Raw genomic sequence first — 23458 nt, forward strand, 5'->3', positions numbered from 1 at the left:
ACACCACCTTGCCAAAACCAGCACTTGTTTTATTTTATACCAAAATAGTCACTTGTATGTGATGTGGTTGTTTAAAATTGAGTCTGCATTTCCTACTTAATAGTTTAAATAGTTCATTGTAAGGAATGATAACCTGCATTGTTTTGGGGAGAGTACTGATCTTTGGCTATCACTTGTATTCATAGAAAAAGGGAGTGGACAGTAAGCCTCTAGGCACTCATTTTTATTGCCTACAATCTGATTTTACATATTTGACTCTCAAAGATAATTTTGTGTCTATGAACATAGTTTATAGAGTTTATAAACTATGTTCTATAAATAAACTAATTTATTTATAGAATTTATAAAACTGAAAATAAGGTCATTTTTAGGTATACTAATGAGTATATTGTAGATAATCCCTGTACATCTATTGTAATTCCCACTCGTATGCATGAAGAATTGCTAGGTAAGTGCAAAAGAATGAAACCATGGTTTTAGATGGGTCTTGTGGGAATTTGATACAGCTGATTAAACGAAGCATTCATCCTGTCTGTCAATTTTTTCAATTTCCATAATTTGTGTTAAGAAGTCTATATTTTACCTTAAAAAGAGAGTAAATTCAAATCAGACTCCTATCTTCAATATGAGTTTATATGGCAGAGAAAGCTAACTACTTGGTTGTATCTGCCTTTGGTGATTGATACATTACCCTAAACTTGACCATGCTCTGGCTTGGTCTCTCCATTTCCCGTGTCACTGCTCTGCCCACTGCCCAGCTTCCCCTGGTGTACTCATCAGGGCTGATTTTTGAAACACTTTGAAAGTGGTGTATCTAGGTTCTGTTTTTAAGAACTGTGCATGAGATCAGTAGCCAGTGGGAAAATTTTCTGCCTCAGTCAGGGATGAGATGGAGAAAGAGGGAATGGAGAAAAAAGCATGGGCATTCATTTCTTCTTGTGGAAAGAGGTTAAATAAACTATGGATAAACACTGAAAGGAAAGTACTTTATTTTATTTATTTTAAAATTTNTTGGTCTCTCCATTTCCCGTGTCACTGCTCTGCCCACTGCCCAGCTTCCCCTGGTGTGCTCATCAGGGCTGATTTTTGAAACACTTTGGAAGTGGTGTATCTAGGTTCTGTTTTTAAGGACTGTGCATGAGATCAGTAGCCAGTGGGAAAATTTTCTGCCTCAGTCAGGGATGAGATGGAGAAAGAGGGAATGGAGAAAAAAGCATGGGCATTCATTTCTTCTTGTGGAAAGAGGTTAAATAAACTATGGATAAACACTGAAAGGAAAGTACTTTATTTTATTTATTTTAAAATTTATTGTTGTTCAGTTACAGTTGCCCTGCCTTTTTCCCCTTTGCTCATCCCAACCCCATCCCCCGCCCTGACTCCCGCAGTCAGTTCCCCCCATAGTCCATGCCCTATTTGTGTTCGGTTGCCTGCCTCTTCCCTTTCTTTCCCTCATTATCCCTTCCTGCCCTCCCCTCTGGTTACTGTCAGTTTGTTCTTTACTTCCAAGTCTGGTTCTATTTTGCTCATTTGTTTGCTTTGTTGATTGGGTTCCACTTGTAGGTGAGATCATGTGGTATTTGTCTTTTACTGCCTGGCTTATTTCACTTAGCCTAACGTTCTCCAGTTCTTATGAAAAGAGGTTAAACAAATTATTGATAAACAGTGAAAAAAAGTATTTTTAAAAAGTCATTTGAAAATGCCTGGTGACTTTTAGAACCCTTATTTGTATTTCTTGGTTTTAATCATCTAAAATTACAGATGACCACTGTGTAATGTGTAATTGTTAATGTACACATGAAGTTACCGCATTGCTAAGTTGTATTGCTATTAATCATTCTTCTTTATAGCTTTGTTAGCTCTTACAGCATAGTGGTTACAGCTCTCTGGGTTCAGTTCTGGTGCTCTCGCTTACTAGGTGGATGAACTTGAATGTGGTGCTTACCTCTGTGTGCCTTAGTCTCCCTATTGGTATATATGCGAGAATGTGAGGATAGAACAAATACATACTGAGACCTTAGAAATGTGCTTATAAAATTGTTAGTTTATCGTGTAATTATATTTATTCTTGAGGAAATCAAGTTATCCTTTGACTCGGACACTGGCCTGCAGTGTCTGCAGTGTTATGGATGAGATACGAGACATTCACATGGACTACTGAGTCCTGTGGAGGAAAAGGGACGCACGGCTACTCTCAAGGGGAGAGCACCTCAGAGTGTCCTGGCCACTCATTCAAGAGGAGAGTGCCTCGACCCTGGCCTTGACATGTTTTTATTGGGTTTCAATTTGCACAGGAATACAGGTAAAGTTCATTAATCATTGTCAGGCAGTAAGAATCAAACAAAAGATAACATACAAAGAACTCTCAGGGCTTATTCTGAGTCAGGGTCTGTTAGCTAAAGGGCTACAAAACTTTTGGAAACAAACTCATTTCCTGCTCAGACCTTTATTATTTAATTGAGAGCATTCTTAGCAAAGCAATTTATACAGGAGTTTACATATTCTTTCTTAGGCCTGATCACCTGGGGAACCCATGCTTTCCAGCACAGGGTTGCACTGCCCTCTGTCATTGTTTCAGGCTTAAGTCAGGCAAGGGAAGTAAGGCAGCCAAGAGATTAGGAGATATCTCACAGACAGAATGAGGACTCGGGGTATGGCAAAGCCGAGGGGCAAGGGTCCATCACCCTCTTTTGCTATAGCCCCCCAAGTCCTTCCCTGGGGCCTCCCCATGATTGTGTCTGTCTTAGGTTGTTCCCCCTTTGGGGAATCGTACCCATCATTGGCTAACCGATCAAGCAATGGGGGCCAGTTATGGATGAAATAAAAGCAGAAGCATCGCCCCTGCCAGGGAGATAAGCTTTGTCTCCTCAGTGGCTTATGGTCCGAAGGTCGCTCACTCAGCCTTAGCCAGGGACAGGTTACAGTTCCTGAAACCAGGCAGGGCAGTTCCCAACAATTACTCTTGTTTTTTATGTTTAGAAATAAACTGATAGGCTGTTGTAAATTCCACAGTGCTTCCTTCTCATGAATGCCACACTAACATATTTAGGATTATGGAGATTTTTCTTTAAATGCCAGGTACATCTTATGCATTAAATATTTATTCTGGAAATGAGGCCTTGATGGGCCCCAATTTTTAAAAAATGTTAAAGGAAATGAATCTTAGATATAACTACCTTTTCCAAGAAGTTCAGAATGCCCTTCCTTGAGAAATCCAGGACTGTCTCCAAAGTCTCATTTCTCAATTTGTGCCCTCTAGCCATGGAATTGGATCGCAGAAAGGTGTATTGTTATGGTGTATACACAAACTAGCCCACTCGTAGATAGGTATGTCTTAACATGTATATCTCTACAAGCATAATGTTGATGTTACTATTTTAAAATGGACTTTGTAAAACAAATCTAGTGATTTATCTTTGAAAACAGATGAATGCAAGTCGGAATCACAACCCTGCATACAAGATTGACAGTCTAGTCATGGTTTTGAGTTTAGTCATCTGAAACATTGTTTGGTGTGCTGTTGATAAGAGCTGCTGTGTTTTGCTTCTCAGAGAGTGGGAAGGCAAGCTCCTGCTGCTTCAGGAGATTCTGGATGAATGGCTCAAGGTCCAGGCCACGTGGCTGTATTTGGAGCCTATTTTCAGTTCTCCGGACATCTTGTCTCAAATGCCCGAGGAAGGCAGACGGTTTACGACTGTGGATAAAACATGGAGAGATATCATGAAAACTGTCATACAAGTAGGTAAAAGTTCTGAGAATGTGATTGTTTGGTTGAAATGCCATGATTTTTGTTTTTAAGAGAGTCCAAGTAAGGCGGTCGTTCTTCCACGTTTCATGGCATTTGGGTGTAGCCGTGGTTCTTCCCACATGCTCCCATAAGAAGACCCTGGACTCAGCACTTGCTGCTCCGTCTATTCTGGTATAGCTGGTGGTATAGCTGGTGGTATAGCTGGAAGGCTATACCGCCCCTGATGTGCTCTGGTGGAAGGAAGCATGTCAGCGTGCCAGACACGCAATCCCTACGGTTTTCTCTGTAGGGACCTAAAAAAAGAAGAGTTGTAAACATAAATAAATCTAAAGAGCCCAACATATACAAACCAAGTGCAATCAACTAATGAACACACAAATACGATGCAGGAGAACTTGTAATTTTTTCCTTTTTTTTTTAAAAGATTTTATTTATTTATTTATCTTTAGAGGGGAAGGAGAGAGAGAGAGAAACATCAATGTATGGTTGCCTTTTGTACGTCCCCTGCTGGGAGTTGGCCTGCAGGGAACTGGACTACAACCCAGGCATGTGCCCTGACTGGGAATCGAATTTTTTTCCTTTTTAAGGTTGAATTGATTGGGGTAACATTGGTTAGTAAAATTATATAGATTTCAGGTGTACAAGTTTGAAATACATCATCTGTATATTATATTGTGTGTTCACCACCCAAAGTCTAGTCTCCTTTCATCGCCATTTATCCCCGTTTACCCTCTTCTACCTTCTCCCACCCCCCTTTCTCTCCGGTTATCACTATACTTTTATCTCCATCCATGAGGTTTTTTTTTTTCTTTCTTTTTTTAAAGGATTTTATTTATTTTAGTTTTAGACAGAGGGGAAGGGAGGGAGAGAGAGAAGGAGAGAAGCATCAGTGTGTGGTTGTCTCTCATATTCCGCTTACTGGGGGCCTGGCCTGCAACCCACGCATGTGCCCTGACTGGGAATCAAACTGGTGACCCTTTGGTTCACAGGCTGGTGCTCAATCCACTGAACCACACCAGCCAAGGCATTTTTTCTTCTTAATTCCTTCATCTTTTATACCCACCTCCCCCCTCCCCCCAGTTCCCCCCCCCCACTGACAGCTGTCAGTCTGTTCTCTGTATCTATGAATCTCTTTCTGTTTTGTTAGTTATTTTGTTCATTACATTCCACATATAAGTGAAATCACAGTTTAAGTGTTACCCTAAAACCGAGGGCTGCATGTTTCCCCAGGGTTCTCTTCCTCCTCTCACAGCACCCGAGCAGTCGGCACACGCGGCGGCAGAGCAGACTTCTAGGTTGGGAAGAAGGCATCGCCTCCTCTCTTCACAAGCACGTGAACACGTTTCTAGGGACTGTCTGAGCCCATTCCTGAAGCTGGGGCCAGTTAACTGTCCGCCATTTGGTGAAAGAACTGGATAATCTTTCATCATATACCCTGCACATGCCCAAACTTGACTTGTAACTCATGGAGTCTTTCTGTGTGTTCCACACAAGGCAGAAAAAGGCACTCTTGAATTTCCCCCCAAAACCTTTTTCCCGTCTCAGAGAATATAAACACCATTCCCCCGGTTGCTTAGCCCAAACGCTTAGGAGTGATTATTTTACTTTACAGTAATAAATATGATCACACGGCACCAAGCATCTGACCTCTTTATGGTGAGCTGGAAGGCTAAAAACCCCATTTCCCAGACATCTTAGCATCTAAGTTCTGGAAGGGAACTAGATTTCGACGATCAGATGTATTTATTTGGAATTTGGAAGGCATAAGTGAAACTACAGCCATCTTCTTGCCCTGTTAGCTCTTTCTGCTGTCATGCAAAGTGACATGACTTTATTTACCTTTGCCAACAGGATTTTAATGTCTGGTTACTAGTTTCATGGGTATTTAAAGGAGGTGACGACGGTGGCCACCTGATCCCTAGACTCACAGCCACCGTTGTGTGTTCTTGCATGAAGCACCCCAGTGGTGGTGTCCTTTGTCCTTTTGTCCTGATTGGAGCAGAGGCAGTAACACTCCTGGGAGATCAGTTCCGCACTCCAGGAGTCTCTCCTGGAAGCATGGACCTTCCAAGGATTTTTAATAAATTAATTCTCTACGTCAAATCTCTGTGTTACTTAACGTACCTGGAAGGGTGCTGCAGTGAGCTAAGCCTCCAGGATGGGCTTTAGGGTAGTGAAAATCTAGTTCCCACTCAAAAAAGGGAACACTGGCGGTATCTGGCAGGTAGTGCTATAATCACTTACTTGAATTATGCTCTGATTCTTCTGTAACAAAGTGTCTATTTTATAGGCAGTGCTCTGGTGGGCCCAGTGGCTGCTGGCATAGGTCAGCATAGTAGGAATTTGAAATACAAGGGGTGTGAGTTGGGCTGAAAGGTTTCTAAAGCACTGGAGAAATTAAAGAAGTAAATGGCATAACTCAGGGTGTAAACTCTCTGCTCAAGACCTGCTCAAAGGGCCAAGGAGCTTCCGTGACCACCCTCAGAGAGCCTCTTATTTCTCAGAGCTACAAGTTTGACATAGCCAGAAACGAGCCACAGCATCTGAGCCAGTGGGCTGTCAAGTTACAATATAATTTAATTCACAGCCTCACCAGATTTATGTGAAAGGTAGTTTGGTTTTTGGCAAAGAGTAGGACGGTGAGAATTGGGAGTGGGACACCTGGGTGGGTTTGCTGAGTGTGGACACCGGGAGCCTTGTCAGAAGCCCGAGGCTATGGGCGGCAGTGCATCACAATTGGGCTTGTCCAGGGAGGAGAGAACCTGTTACACGCGGTCAGATGCACTGATGAGAGTGCGTTCACCAGAGACACTGGTTTCTGTGCGCTGGTCGAGGAGACGCGAATGATTCTGTTTACTTGCTTCTTCTGACCCAAACCTGGCTTCTATGATATTTAAATAAACTTGAAATGCCAGAAAATCCTTGATATAAGTTAAATAAATCAGTGATTACTTGATAGGTGTTTCTGCAAAAATATCCTTGCACCATACAGAAGTGGACATTGTGGCCCCAGGTAAGGGGCCTAAAAGGGCAGTAGCAAGGGTCCTTCTAGTGGGTGCACCTTCAGTGAATACGTTAGTTTTCTTAACCTGGCCTGGAAAGGGAGCCGTCAGAGCGTGGGTCTGCATTGATCACGATCAGTAGCTCCCAGTTCAGCTACGTGATTGAGAACTTAGAAGAAACAGGATCGAAAGTTCGGTGAGAAGGAGGTCAGGGGAAGAGATCCAAGGGATCACAGAATAGACAACAATATGAGCATCTTTGTGCTCCAGGTAAATGCTTAATAAAAGACAGCGCTGCAACAGGAGGCACTTAGTTACTTAATTGACCAGTTGATCTGTTCTGTGAATGCCACCCAGCTCATGCCAGCGTGTATATACACAATGAGCTGTGACTAATCGCACTGAGTAATATGAATAATCAGTAATAGTATTGTCCGGACTGGGGAACTTTTGAGAGTTAAAGCAATTAACAAGTCAGCCTATAAAGCAAGCATAAACCAGAACTCTCCACATCAAAATCAGAACTCGCCTTTGAATATAAGGTCACTCTAGCTATAGACAGAGAAGCCATGACGGCAGAGGTGGGAGTTATGGAAAGACGTGTCGTCATGGGCTGCCTCTTCCCAGCTCTGCTGAGTGCCCACAGCTGCCAACAGGAGAGACTGACGTGGTGCTTCAGATGCAGCACCGCACGGGAAGGGACCAGGCAACCATGTAGAAGGAATTAAATGCATTGGTGCTCTTCCAGCATAGAGGGGGACAGTGATTTGTCTGCACCAGACGGATTTTTCCTCTCTTATCCCAAGCCTCTGCCAACACTGTCATTCATTGACTTACTGAATGACTTATTGTCACAGTTTCCACACAACATTGCTTCTGTTTAAGGAACTCACATTACAAGGGAAATGAGGCAACTGACTGACACTCATGAGATTTACAGGTCCTGACGTGAGCATCGACCTTATAAAGTGGAGTGCCTCATGTTGAAGACTCGGTGCTGTACCAATGGGAGGACAGCAGTTGGCAGGTCTAGGGTGCAGTCCCAGGGGATACATAGTATATGTTCTCAACCAGATCCAAGTACATGGCTTCTTCCCCAGGCAGAGTACATGGGTCTAGGAACTGAGGAGGGAAGATGAGAACGCCACCGCTCACCAGTTCACCCCGTAAACTACTCACAAGTTTGCTTCCCAACTTTTTATTATGCTAGTGGAAATATCTTAGTGTCCAGGGGAGAAATGGTTCCATATGGTGGCCTACCCAGTGGTTTCATGGAATAGGAAGTTCTTGATCTGTTCATCCTACCTTTTACCTCTCAGTCCTTACAAGTTTCCACCTTACTAGCTTGTTTGTTCTAGCCACATCTGCTTCCTATTTTGTTGTTTTTTTTTTAAAGGACACATACCAAACACACTCTGCCCTTGAGCCTTTGTACTTACTGGACCCTCTTCCTGAAATGCTGTCCCTCTAAATATCTTCAGAGCTAATTAATGTCTTTGCTTCCTCAAAGTTTTTTTCTTGAATATTTCCATTTATAAAGTCTAACATTGGAGAACTGTGATTGAAGTAGAGACCCGCCTTTGCCTTTCCTGTCACTCTCCCTTTCTCTCACTTGTGGCATCCACCACCTTCTAACTCGCTCTCCGATTTATGAATTATTGTGTTTATTGTTCACTGTCTGTCTCCCCAGGGAGGCTGGGATCTTTGTCTGTTTTGTTCACTGTTGTGGCCCATGCACTAAGTAAGAACAGTGCCTGACAGGCAGCAGGTCCTTGATAAACAGTTGTTGAGTGAATGAATGAATAATTAATTTGAGATTGATCCTTGAATTATTGCTAGTTCTAAGAATTCTGAGGTTTTGTGTTTTTTTCCCCCTGAGAAACCTTGTCTGAAAATTCACTTTTAGATGAGTGGGCCCTACAGTCTGAAGACCTAGAAACACCTTGGGTCTGGAAAGACGTTTTATTCCTGGAAAGGTCAAAGGATCTCAGGCTTGTTGGGGGGCTTATGTGTCTACTCAGTGAACCCACATTTCCCTTCTTCTGCTTAAAAGATCTTACCATTTCCGATTGTCTAAGGATCTCTGATTAGGAAGATTTTTGCTTCTAGAAGTTTACTGAGCTGGCGGCCTGAGCTTAGTGCCTTTAAGCCTATGAAACTGTACTTTCTGTGAAGCTTCCTGGCAATAATAAGTAGAAGGCTCTCTCTCTATCCCCAAATTAAATGAAATCACAGGCATTTGATTTAGAAATGTAAATCAACCACACGTTGTCATTTGAGCTGATGGGAGTGGTGATACAAAGTAAGACACAAAATTTGTGTAATTTTTCCTTTTACCAAAACAAGGACAGTTAATAGTTTTTTTCCCCCTTCCCCTCCAGGGTATAAGAAGCAATTAAAGTGTCAGGGGAACCATGTGTAGTTTCAATTAGCTAGTGGCTGCCTGTTATAACATCTTACTGTTCTGTCCTGAGAACACAGCTACCAGGCACCAGCCTGGCGCAGCAGGGAGGGCTGAGCGTTTCTGGAGTCCCTCCGTGTTCCTATAGGCTTAACCCGCTGACCGCCACCCGAGATTCAACAGGTGTTGCCGGAGTGCGCAGTCGGTGCCAGGGTGTTCTGGCAGGAATTACAGGGGCTTAAAGGCCACTTTTATTTTATTGTGATAGACATTTTATCCAAAGGATGACAGATCATAAAATATTTGTTTAAACTCCACAATAACTGATGGAATGATGTGAGTGCCTCATTTCCCTCAGATTAATACCTGTCTGCCTCCCTCTTTCTCTTTAAGAGTCAGGCTGTGGAAGGAAAGTAGAAAGAGTGGTTTCAGGTATATGTGTGTTCTAGGCACCCCGCATAACTTTTAGAGAGAGCTCTTATCCCCATTTTGAGGATAAGAAAAGAGAGACCCGGGTTAAATAAATGACCCAAGGTAGCGTAGGCAATGAGGAATATGAGTTAGGACCCAGGTCTGTGCTTCCCTTGCCCTGGTGCAGCCTTTATTGTGCTTGCTTCTCATGGGAAGGTAGCTTAGTTTCCGGTCAGGAGATGATTTCTTTCACATACATAAATTCTAAGTTCAGATACAAAGGTACATAGATTATTGCCTATGTTTATTTAGAACAGGCATGTTTGGCTCAGAGTCATTGAGCCATAGGTTAAATAGTTTGGATCTCAAGAACGCAATAAAAAAATTCTTTTACTTGAATGCTGAGAAGTTTCCAGAGGCATTGCTTTTGTAAGTGTAATAGCTAGGGAAAGAAATACGAACTGTTGTTTTAAATAACTGAATTTTCTCTTAACTTGCAAGTCTCTGATCCAAGCTAGCAACATTGCAGTGAGTTCTTTGAGAATAGAAACAAATATTGCTAATTTGGGAAAGGGATTTTTCGCATTCATGAGCCGCCATTCAGCGTTTTTCCCCCAACAAAGCAAGGCACGTTTTTCCAGGAGGTGGCACTCTAAGAACAGCATTTTGGTTTCTGGGTTTAAGGGAACAGGAGCACCATTCAATCTGTTATTGAGTGAATTGCACATTTAAATTTTAACCCGAGTCTCTGTCATGCTTCTTTTTGTGCATTTCTAAAAATGTTTATTTGAAACAAACTGTCAGGAAATATAATAAAATGCCTTTCTAAAATTGTGTCTCTTTAGCCCTGGCTGGTGTAGCTCCGTGGATTGAGCACGGGCCTGCGAACCACAGGATCACGGTTCGATTCCCAGTCAGGGCACATGCCTAGGTTGCAGGCCATTTCCCAGCAGGGGACTCACGAGAGGCAACCATACATTGATATTTCGCTCCTTCTCTCCTTCCCTCTAAAGATAAATAAATAAATAAAATCTTAAAAAATAAAAAAAATAACAAAAACAAAAACATACTTTATGTTAAACATATGTTATTAACAAAAACATACTTTAGACACTCCTGCAATAGAATCAAATTTCTGTATGAAACAATTTACAGCTGACATTTTTGGTTTATCTTTTAGTCATGGCTGAATAGCAAATACAAGTTTAATTAGTTAATTTTGCAATTCTATGTTTAATTTTTAACAATATTCTCTCGAACTAATTTCATATAATTTTTTAAAATGCCTGATCACTCATATTGATAAATGCAGTGGTATGTTCTCATGAGGTTTATTATTTGGCCTAGTGATGAAAATCCCTAGTGTGTTTTAGCATCTTTTTTAGAGATCTTTGCGTTTATTTCGTGTATAACTCTTTTTTACTTAGTCATTGGTGTCAGTGGTGAAAACTGAATTTGAATGATAAGACCAAGACTTAACCTGGATGACATCAATTATGTGTTAAAGAAAAATAAAAATAAAAAAAGAACTTTTATATCTAGATTGTCTTCTTATATGTATTTCTAAAGAGTTTCATAAACTCAGTGATTATTTGTATGGTTATTTTAAGAAATTAACAAACCATTTGCTCTTTAAAAATAACAGTTCTTATAAAAATAACAGTTCTTAAGATCAGGTTTTGATGATAATTCTTACTTTGAATCCCACAGCATAAAAACAAGCTTAAAAAAAACTCGATTGTATTTGAATCATTTTAGAATAAAAAACTCACAGTGACACTTTCATGTGACCGACATTCAGAAATCCATAACTTCAGGGCAGAACAGCCCTAGTCTCTGGAGTGTTCAGGAAGAACAGGCCTGGAACTTGCGTCCTGCGGCAAGCAGTGTTACAACGCAGCTCCAAGTGCAGCTCTTTGCCACACGTGTTCTGTATCTAAAACTCCTTGCTCTTCAACCCCAAACCCTTGCTTTTTTTTTAAATCTATAGTTATAAAACAGGGGTTGTGCTGTTTTATTATTGTTGATGCTAACAATATTCAAAATAATCATTATAATGATGCCATCTTTTTAGAGCACTTTTCTCCGGAGAATAAGGGACAAACACATCTCATACTCTTTTGTCCCCCATCCTTCTCGTCCATTCCCTGTTCCTTCCGCACTCCCCCCGCCCCGTTTTCACCGCCTCTTGCTCATTTTTTTGTCTCTTACACTTTCCAACTTACAATGAGAATTGTGAACATTACTGAGAATCAAGTCAGCATGACTTTTACATGATTAAGAAGATGTTGATTATGCAAGACTACTTTTAAAAAATAAATATTTACTTTAAATTTTGCATAAGCTTTGTTTGATTAAAGACAGAATTTCAAATGTAATGTGAATATAAAGTCAGTACATAGTATTTTTGAGTTGAGTGTTATTCCCTTTTATTTTTAGGATAAACAGGTTCTGACAGTTGTAACTATTGAGAAAATACTGGAAAAACTGAAAAAATCTAATGAACTTTTGGAACTCATTCTTAAAGGACTCAATGAATATTTGGAAAAGAAGCGACTCTTCTTTCCCAGATTCTTTTTCTTGTCTAATGATGAACTTCTTGAGATACTGTCTGAGACTAAAGATCCTACTAGGTAAGTACCTTACGTATATAACACATGGCTAAATTTATTTGCTTAACTTTAATTTTTAGAGTACGGTAAAACATAAGTACATATATGAATCATTGTTTATAGAATGACTTTGAAAAAGACTATGGTGAATATTATCAATAATCAACTTAAGATAATTATTGAAAACAGAAGTGATATCAATGAATGATATTTTTCCACATGTGATGATTCTTGGAGTGGATTTCTTATTTTATCACATATTCCCTTACAGATATTTGCAGAACACATCACCTTTCTTTGTCACATTCAGGATAAAAGTTAGTGCCCTTAGTGGTCTGCAGTGACCCACACAGGCGATTCTATGTTATTCTTCTTATTCATCCCGCAATAGTTTTCTTCTTGCTCACTCTGCTGCAGTCCTTGCAATTCCTCTATAGAAAGGGCAGCCTCCTTCCTCAGTGTATTGTTCTCTCTGCCTTGAATGCTCCTTACCCAAACACTCATAAGCCTTCTCCTACCTCCTGTGGGTGTTGGTGGAAACCTGCTCAGACACCTGCCACTCAGGAGGCCTTTTCTGACCCCTCCGTGGAGAATGGCAACCCCTTCCGGCATTCCTAGACGCCTTTCCTGGACCACCTTCTTGGTCTTATTTTCCTCTGGCATACTTTTTACCATCTGTCTTAGTTTATAATGTACTTTATTTGTTTAGGTTTGATTTTCTCTAGCAGATTATTAGCACCACTGTAGAAGAGATGTTTTCCCCCTTTTTCCCCAATGCTAAGTCCTGATTCCTTAGAACAATATATAGAATACAATAAAGAGTCGATATTTGTTAAACAATTAATTTTGTGTCTGGTGACTTAAAAACAAGAGATAAGTAATTCAGACAAAGAGATCAATTTAGACTCAGATTTCCATCTGAGTTTTTATACTCTGCTTCATTATTGCCCATTTGAAAGATGTATTCAATTGGTTATTGGTAATGTGCCAAAAATGAGAGGTTAGTCAGTTCCAACTCTATTACAATAGACAAAAAAGACTAAAGTGTGGTAGCTTCAAAGAAGTTGATTTAGGAACCTGTGAAGTATTTAAATCATTAAACTTAGTCCATCCTTTGCAGGCAGTGTCTGAGGATCCTGATTGAAATGACTACTTTTATGTATTTGAATATTTTTCAGATTTGTATATTATCTCTTAGTCAAGATTCATTTGCTCCTTATGTTACATTTAAATCTTTCACTTCATTGTGTTGGAAACAAAGCCTCGTGATGTCTCCTCTGTGGCTCTTATTGTAATTGTAATTTTACAGATCTTTTTGTGACTATTGAATTAATGATGACCTCCCACGGGACTGTATAATCCATGCCGAGAGATTGTGTCTCCCCCCCCCCCCCCCCCCCCCCCCCCCCCCCCCCCAGCACTTTATCTCCAGCAGCATCTAGCAGGGGCCCAACACGTAATGGACATTTATGAATTTGCAATGAGGACTGGTGTATGAGGAACACTGGTATTTAAGGAACTGCTGTAATTTGGTTAATTCTCTTAAATGTTTACTTTTTCCCTGACAGAGTGCAGCCCCACTTGAAGAAATGCTTTGAAGGAATTGCAAAGTTAGAATTCACAGAAACTTTAGATATTACTCACATGAAGAGCAGTGAAGGAGAAGTGGTGGAACTCGCAGAGACGATTTCAACAGTCAAAGCCAGAGGTCAAGTGGAAAAGTGGTTGGTTGAGTTAGAGAGAGTTATGATTAAATCCGTCCACAAGGTAGCTGGCTGTATTTGTTATTACTTCTAGTAAAGATGATAGAATATTAATGTATCATTGATAAGTGCACTGTTATTTAGACAGAAATTGATCAAGGTGCCAATTAAATTATAATAGATAGTTTAAAGACCAAGACAGTAGGAAACTATTCATATGGTCTATGATATTAATTTTATAGTGCCTCACTTGAAAAGTGGGGTGAAATACTGTCCATACTAGAGAAGACTTGCGTTTTGGTCATGAGTCTGTCTCATTTCTTACAGCCACATGTTAATGCTCATATCTTTAATTAGACACAATTTGGTCTACACGGTCTCTTTAGTCTTGTCGTCTTGGCCACCCCTCCATAGTTGTACATTCACATCGATCTCCTTGACATGTATGTTTCTGTGATGAGTCTTGCTATTCTGTGTACATATAAAACATGTGCAAAAATGTTAGAAAATCACAAATATATCCTGCTATTAATGCCAATTTCATATTTTTTCATATACTCTCATAAAACATATTATCACCCAATCATTTGTAATCACTTTTGTCGGTGGAGAATTTCAGGTTGCGGCCACAAATTGATGTGGATTGAGCACTTAAACTCATTTCTTACTATAATGTGTACTTGGCATTCCAGTTCCTTATCCAGAATAAAAATCATGGTTGAGCAGGGGAGCATGAGGGCAAGAATGCAAAGGAAATATGGCATTAGGCCTTAACAATAGCTTTCATTAATTTTTCAGATTCTCTCACACATAATTGAAAAAATAATTAGAATCTAGATGCTTAATGGATATCACAAGTCTTAGTGCTTCTTTCTCTTCTAAAATATGGTTTAATATCTGTGTATATAATATTATTCCAATAGATGTAAAATCCTTTGGGCAGTTTTCCATTTCTCCCTATTATGGATTAAATTATAATGAATGTCCTTACATATATAATTGGCATATTTGATTGAATTATTTATTTGATTATGATCATTCTCTTGTGAGGACCACTGGGCCAAAGGGGATGAGCTTTCATAAGCCATGATAAGTATTGAGAAATAGCATTCTCATTTTGTAGATGTTAATAACATAAATAAGTTTCTACTTTGACCACTAATAAGCAGCACTGAATTGGGTTATATGGTTGATTAATTGATATATATAGTCAAAACTCATTATTTTAGATGTACACTATTTCAGCTACTCTTTTAATTTTGTGTGTCAAAGTGCTTAAAGAAAATATTTCAGTTGCCATTTCAGAGCATTAAGAAGGGGTAGCAAGGAATTGTGTAGGAAATATTTTCCCTAAATGTTCATGTGTAAGTTTATGTTGGTGAAATATGCAAGCAAATGCAGTGTAAATACGAATAGGAGATATATGTGTTGCTTTTGTTGTGTTGTAAGTATTTGCATACTTGGAAGACTACTGCATGCCTAAATTAAGTGAATTTTATGTCATTTGTAAATAAAAAAGTCATATTCTTGGCACATTTACCCCTTTATCACTCTAGGTTATTGTAAGTTTAATGTAGGTTGCTATCCCCAAATATACATTTTAATATATATAGACACACATGTATATACATACATATATATGTGTGTATGTATCACACGTGTAGATATAATATATCATACATACATTATAGAATTTCGTGTAATCATATTTCTCCTCATCCAACTATGTAGAAGTTTATAATTTACATTTTAATGTCTTCCTCTCATTCTCTCCACAGTGTCTTTCTAGAACACATACTTATTCCATCATTGGCACATCTCTACTCTGTCTTCTTTCCTATGTGCCCTCCATGTCTTTGCTGCTCATTTTCAGCTGTTCTTTCTGTGGCTTCCTTGGCTTTTAAATTTTCTCTACTATCGATAGCATCTCTGTTCAACTCCGTAGGTATACTAACTAGACTAGAAATCCAAAAAGTTTCACTCATTCTTATATATTTCATAGAAAAAATTGAATTTTGACATTTTTTTCCTGAAATGCAGACATTAAATGGTGTCATCTCACAGATGATATTACTATTTATGATTAATAGATAAACAGATGAAAATGTTACCCACTGATGGCTGGTAGAAAAACCTGGAGGCACTGAAAACATATGTAGCAAAGTACAGAAATTAGACTTCCTGATTTTACAGCTTTCAACTCTCTGTGAATGAATTATACATTAGTTCCTGCCATCATTGCTTTGGGTGTCAAACTACGGAATTGAAAGGGAGCGAGACCTGCAAACGCAGGAGGAACTTAAGAAAACTTGTGTGGCTTACCCGAGAGTGCCTGTGCACAGATGCACAAGGCTGATCAGGGAGTTGATGGAGTGCAGAGACAATTATTGCCTATGAATTTGATGGAACTCATTTTGGAAGTATTTGAATTTATATTTTGCAATAAAATCACCAGTGCTTCTTTGACCAAATGTATCTAGGATAATTTTTGGCTGCAATTGGTACAATAAATATTTGATACAGTGTATTTCACACAAATTGATCATATATCAGCAAAATAATGTGTTATGTAATATATTTATCTTGCTCACAGGTATATGCATTAATTTGAATTTGAATTGTCAACTCTTATGCTTTGAGTCTTTTTAACTGGCTAAAATGTAAAGAGTTGAGCGGTATGAACTAATCTGTTGGTGTTTAGCTCTTCATTGTATAGCATATTCAAGTGTGAAGCTGTTCATCTTTAACATTTTTTCCTTTAGGTCATTCAAGATGCAATTTCTGCCTATCAACAGTGTGAACGAATTAACTGGGTAAGGGACTGGCCTGGACAGACAGTTCTCTGTGTATCCCAAACCTTCTGGACATCAGAAGTACAAGCAGCTATTGCAGGAGGCCAAGAGGTAAGCTTTGACTACCTCTAGGTGTGTCAGCATTTTTTCAGTAGTTACTATAAGGACAATCCACTCAAAAAGTCAGGGGTGCTCGAGTCTCAATCTTGTTGTTGTATACATTTTTGTACCTTTAGAAATAAAGTATGAACAGTCATAAAGGATAATTCTCCTTTATATCTTGAAGACAAGGTATCAGACTCATTTAGACTTTATTATCTTTATTTTTAATGGATAGCTTTTGCATAAATACTCACTAATATTTTGAATGATGCTTAATTTTAAATATTCTAATATATTGGGTATATGAATTGAGAAAGTACTAAAGTCATATTAGTCATTAATTAGTAGCCTCCTGTATCTCCCTCCTTGCTTGCTGGCTCCCCAAACCTCCAGCTCCATTACTCACCACCACAGAGAAATCATCTGCAGGGAACAAAGAAGCAAGTCTGAGCAAATCAGCTATATTTGTAGGCATCTTCCAATTTTTTTTCAGTTTTAATGTAGAGTTTATCAAACCTCTACCCCTCCTTCAAGACCATATTTTTTTTTCTGGTCTTACTCCAAGAATACTGAAACAGGTAAGGGTTAAGGTAGAGCATTAAAGTGTTAACTATAATCCTTTTGTGCTTCTACTTGACTCCCAAGCATAATTTGAATCTTAAGGGACAGGTAGGTTAGGCTACTACCTTCTCAGTGTCCTCTGTTCAAAACTAGCTGCTCTGCCTGTAATGCTCGTCATATTGTGTACAGATACAAAGAGTGCTTTGGTTTACCACAGTGTCAGCTGATACTGAGATGGAGTTATTTATTTATACGTTTGTTAGTCTGACCCCACTCATCTAATATGTACATATATGGAGCCATTCACAGAGAAAGCCAAAATGAGAACCTGTGCCTCAAGGGAGACTCAGCTTCATGGACTTGAGGTCCTCTGAAGTGGTAGCTTAGTGAGAGTTAGCAAGTCAGTCTTTGTTATTGTTCCTTGCCTGATTGCCCTCTTCCATTGTGTTTTATGGTGACTTTCCTGGCTATTTTATGGTATGAAGTTAAGCTTTATATGTGCCTTTAAAAATTAAATGTTTTTTTATCTGCTTGTGATTAACCTGTGTTAGTATGCCCTTCATCCACTGACTGTGGTTCTATCATAGGAGGCTAGCATCTCTTGTAGTACTCTACATGTTGTTCATTTTTCCCCTTGATTATTGTGTGGTTCACATTTGAGAGTGAGGACTTTGGTTGAGCAGCTGGACACCCTTGGCGGCCTCAGAGAGCACTGGACACTTGCATTCTCTGCAAACATCCCAAGTTGCCTGGAGCTGGATGCCAGAAGAGCACTCCCAGAGGACCCGTCCACCTCAGGATCTGTGCTTCCGTTTCTTTATTCAATGAGTGTTGACCGTGGAACTAGTCCGTGTGAGGCATTGGGGGGCGGGGCACAGTACAACAAATGAAAAAATCACAGCTGTCACAGCTGGGGGTTGCAAATATTGATGTGATTTTGATCAGTGTATGTTCGTGTGTGTAGAAGGATCTTGGTATAATAAAAACATTTGATTCCAGGTAGGGTTTATTTTGGCTGAGTGTGACAGTAGTTAACTTTAGATTCATTAGTTCACTGTACAGAATGGTTTACAAGGAATAATATGTAACAAATACTACCAACATGATCATTTTGTTCAATCCATTTTATCTGAATTCTTATTGATTCATATAGCATAGTTCCTAAAGAACTCGGGTTACCACAGTTTGAAGCTAAATTTTAATTCTCAATCCATTTTTCTAGTATTTAAAAATATATTCTGCTAGTGTAAATAGTAACAAATTCTTATGGACATGTAATTTGTACTTTCAGATGGAAACTTTAAAATTTTTTAATGTCTTGTGTGGAACGACAAGATGTGAGAGAACTGATGAGGCTCTCAGAGACCTTGACTTTTACTGATGAGGAAACTAAGACGTACCAACAGGCCTAGCTTCTGTTCCTAGAATCACAACTGTTCTCACTGATTTATGTACTTGATATACTTAAATTCACAAATTGGCTCCAAGGATTTAAATGCTAATGGTTATTTAAAGAAACAATTTGCCACCCCCATCTTCACTTTCAGATCCATTTCTGCCACTTTTAGATTTATTGCTGCCACTTAACTGGCCCTAAAGGAGTGAAATACACTCAGTGGTGCATAACGTTTATTAAACATTATTGTAGTGAAGAAAGCGACCGCATCAGTCTCCTGGAGCGCATCAACACTTCCCTTGAGCACAGCAGTTTTTATTGATTCTAATTGGATTTTCATTAACCTTTTTCTCTCTCTCTCTCTTTTTTAACTTACAAAGTACTTTTACCCACTGGAAAAGAGACCCCAAAGCAAGTCTAATCCTCAGGGTTGGCATTAGTTCACCATAAACTAAAATGTAAGGTGTTCATTAGCATCTTTACATTTTGAGTGGCACAAATACTACTCGGAAATCGTACACAGGAGTCCTGGAAGGACTCATGTGATCGGAGGAGGAGCAGTTGGAATCAGGATATTAGGGCTTTCATGCTGCTGCGTGACACTTTCATTGTCGTCTTTCATCTCTGCTGGTCCCTGGGAGGTCTTATTCTGCAGTGGGTTAAAGGCTGGCAGCAGCTTCCAATTGTGTACTAGTAAAAAGAGCCATAGAGCACAGAGGGGTGGAAATAGGAAGGGAAGGAATGTTGGGTAGACAGAAAACTAGGATATCTGGCCAGATTGCGCTTGCTCACTTAATTCCTTTATTTTAAGAAATATTTTATTATGTCATATTGGAAAATCAAGATAAAAATGTAGAAAATACTTTGAATACATGCTAATTCAAAGTGCTTTTATTCAGAAGGATTCTGGCTATTGAATAATCATTACCTTATTTTCTTTTAGATTCTTGAGCAATACTTGGAAAAATGCAACAGCCAAATTGATGATATTGTCACCTTGGTCCGTGGCAAATTGTCCAAGCAGAATCGGGTCACTCTGGGGGCACTTGTGGTGCTGGACGTTCATGCTAGAGATGTCCTCGCATCCCTTGTTAATAAAAAAGTGAATGATGAAACTGACTTTGAATGGTTAAGTCAGCTCAGGTACTATTGGCAAGTAAGTGATACCACTGAATGTTACTACTAGCGATTTCAGCTCATAGCTTTTTAATTTGTGCTTGCTTGCTCACATGGGAAATAGTATCAGCAACATAGAGTTTTTTGCTGATGGCTGACTATACCCAAACAAGCATTCTCCAGATTGAACATTAAGGCAGCCAAAAACTATATCTGTATCATCTGTATAAAAACTGTATCTGTATCTAAATCCATCCAAATGTATAGTTACGTAGAAATACACAAACACATATAGACACACATGAATTATGAGTAATTATAAAAAATGTACTCATTTTAAATGAGTCATATGCTTGCTGAATCTGCAAAATGTTGGAACCAGTCATTTAAAGTTGCATTTATAGATTACTGATACATCTATAGAACGTACCAGACTATTTCAGTCTGATTTAGTCATTAAAATTTTTTCTTGGTCATCAGTCGAAGGAACCAGAAACATAATCAGGAAGGAAGGTTTTTATCAGAGCATCTTGGTGGCTGGCGATGGCAGTCACCATTTGGAGGTAGGGAGAGCAAGAGTAGTTAGTACAATGGAAAAGGTTAGGCCTATTAAGAGTGAAAGTGAGAACTTGTGACCGGAGATACAGACACTAAATTTCTCATCATACTCACTTTTGTGAAGTGCTTGGGATGTACAGAATAAGAGGAGAAAAGGTACTAGAACCAGGAGCCTGGAAAAATATATGAGAGGCAGTGTATGTAATGGTTAGGCACTCAGAGTGTGGAATCATTGCTCCAAATGCCAGGTCTTCCCTTTACTAGATGTGTAACTTGGGCAAATAACTTACTCCTTTAAGTATCAGTTTCCTTATCTATAAAATGGTGATAATGATAATACCTACTCTTTAGCGAAAATTAATTGGACAAATGATTTAAAGTATAAAATAATAATGAACTACCACAAAAAGAATTACAATTCCATTATGGTTGCATCAAAAAATTAAGAAAACAATTCCATTTACAGTTGCATCAAAAAGAATTAAATACCTAGGAATAAATTTAACCAAGGAAGTGAAAGACCTGTATACTCAAAACTATAATGCATTGATGAAAGAAACTGAAGAAGACACAAATAACAAATATATTTTGTGTTCATAGATTAGAAGTAATATTGTTAAAATGTCTATACCACCTAAAGCAATCTATGGATTCATTGCAATCTGTAGAAAAATTCCAATGGTGCTTTTTACAAAAATAAGACAATCTTAAAATTGGCATAGAAGTTAAGAGACCCCAAGTCTTGAGAAAGTAATTCCCAAAGTAATCCTGAAAAAGAAGAACAAAGCTGGAGGCATCATGCATCCTGGTTTCAAACTATATTATAAGGCTATAGTAATCAATACAATATGGTATTGGGGAAAAACATTGATTAACAGAATAGAGAGCCCAGAAAAAGCTCATGCCTATATAGTCAATTAATTTATAACAAAGGAGCCAAGAATATACAAGAGGGAAAGGACAATCTCTTCAATAAATGGTGTTAGGAAAACTGAATAGCAACATGCCAACGAAAGAAACTGGAACACTAACTTACACCATACACAAAAATTAAGTCAAGGTGGATTAAAGACTTGAATGTAAAACCTGAAGCCATAAAATTTCTAGAAAAAAATAGGCAGTAATCTTGGCATTGGTCTTGGTGATGATTTTTTGGCTCTGGCACCAAAAACAAAGGTAACAAAGCAAAAGTAAACAAGTGAGACTATAAAGCTTCTGCACAGCAAAGGAAGCCATAAAAAAATGAAAAGGAGACCTACTGAATGGAAGAAATATTTATAAATTATATATTTGATAAGTAATTAGTTTCCAAAATATATAAAGAATTCATACATCTCAATGGCAAAACAAACAGTGTGGTTAAAAAATGGGCAGAGGATCTGAATAGATGTCTTTTAAAGAAGACATACAAATGGCCAATAGGTACATAAAAAGATGCTCAATTTCACTAATCATCAGGGAAATGCAAATCAAAACCACAATGAGATATCAACTCATTGGGTATTATCAAGTATATAAGAGATGACAAATGCTGGTGGGGATGTGGAGAAAAAGGAAACCTTGTGCACTGTTGGTCAGTATGTAAATTGGTGCAGCCACTCTGGAAAAACAGTATGGAGGTTCCAAAAACTAAAAAAATAGAACTACCATATGAATCAATAGTTTTATTTCTGAATATCTCAAGAAAATAAAAACACTAACTTGAAAAGATATGTGTTTGTTGTAACATTATTTACAGTAACCAAGATATGGAAATAACCTAAATGTCCATCAACAGATGAATGGATAAAGAAGATGTGATATATATAAATGTGTGTGTGATATATATATATCACACACACATATGTATATGCATACATCTACACATACGTAGTTGCATTTATAGATTACTGATTATCTATAAAATGTGCCAATCGGACTGTTTTAGTCTGATTTAGTCACTGAAAGTTCTCTTGTTCACCAGTTGAAGGAGTGAGGAATATAATCTGAAAGGAAGGTTTTTATCAGGACATCCAGGTGGCTGAATACATATATATATGTTCAATCACAAAAATGATTAAATCTTGCCATTTGTGACAGCATGGATGGACCCTAAGGGCATTTTGTGAAGTGAAATAAGTCAGACATAGAAAGACAAACACCATATGGTCTCATTTATGTGAGATCTAAAACATCCTAAACAAAATCCTGCTCATGGTACAGAAAACAGATCCGTAGGTGCCAAAGGCTGGGGATGGGGGTGAGGTGGGAGAAATGGATAAAGGGAATAAAAAGATACAAACTTCCAGTTGTAAAATAAGCTGTGGGGAGGTGATGTACATATTTGTAAGTTGCTAAGAGAGTAGATCTTAAAAGTTCTCATCACAAGAAGAAAATTCTGTAACTGTGTATGGTGATGGATATTAACTAGACTTCTTGTGATCATTTCACAGATCATTTGTGTAATGATACACAAATATAGTATCATTAGCTGTATGTCAGTTATACCTTAATAAAATCGAAAGTGTTAGCAAGTTTTAACAATAGAAAATACAGGAGAGATGAGGGACAAATGTATTTGCCAGAGATATTCTGTAGGAAAAATTGAAGCCAGTGACTTCAGTTTCTTAGTCAAGGAAATTAAATGTTGAATTCTTCTACTGAATTAAATGGTGCCTTAAAAGTATATTTTAAAGATATTTATAACAAGGCTATTATTTATAAAACAACTTGAGATTGCATATTACTTTAAATTCTGTTATTGAAGCTAACCTTCTTTTATCCGATTTATCCTAGGAAAATCATTTAGAAACAAAGATGATTAACGCTGGTTTACGATATGGATATGAATACCTGGGTAATTCCCCTAGGCTGGTTATTACTCCACTCACGGACAGATGTTACAGGTAAACTCATCCCTAGACCACTTAACTTTTTATAAAGTACCAAACCATTTTCCACTTAGTAAATGTACCTTATGTTGTCTTTTCCTAGACCCTTAATTCTGCTCTCCACTTGATCTTCAGTTTCTCTTTGTCTGCTGGCTTCTTCCTTCTTGAAATGTACTGACTTCTGTTTTT

General features: G+C 38.5%; 1 protein-coding gene across 1 annotated transcript in view; it reads left to right on the top strand.

Moving 5' to 3' along the window:
* The window catches only part of DNAH7 (dynein axonemal heavy chain 7), a 219634-nt gene that overhangs the window by 53299 nt on the left and 142877 nt on the right, over positions 1–23458 (top strand). Inside the window, exons 19-24 of the mRNA XM_037043723.1 lie at positions 3549–3735; positions 11999–12192; positions 13740–13938; positions 16637–16777; positions 19669–19881; positions 23175–23284. Coding sequence (XP_036899618.1) covers positions 3549–3735; positions 11999–12192; positions 13740–13938; positions 16637–16777; positions 19669–19881; positions 23175–23284 — 1044 coding nt within the window. The remainder of the gene's footprint in view (positions 1–3548; positions 3736–11998; positions 12193–13739; positions 13939–16636; positions 16778–19668; positions 19882–23174; positions 23285–23458) is intronic.

The sequence above is a fragment of the Sturnira hondurensis genome, unplaced genomic scaffold, assembly GCF_014824575.4.
Source record: "Sturnira hondurensis isolate 20B ecotype Veracruz unplaced genomic scaffold, ASM1482457v3 Scaffold0004136, whole genome shotgun sequence".
Taxonomy (NCBI): Eukaryota; Metazoa; Chordata; class Mammalia; order Chiroptera; family Phyllostomidae; genus Sturnira; species Sturnira hondurensis.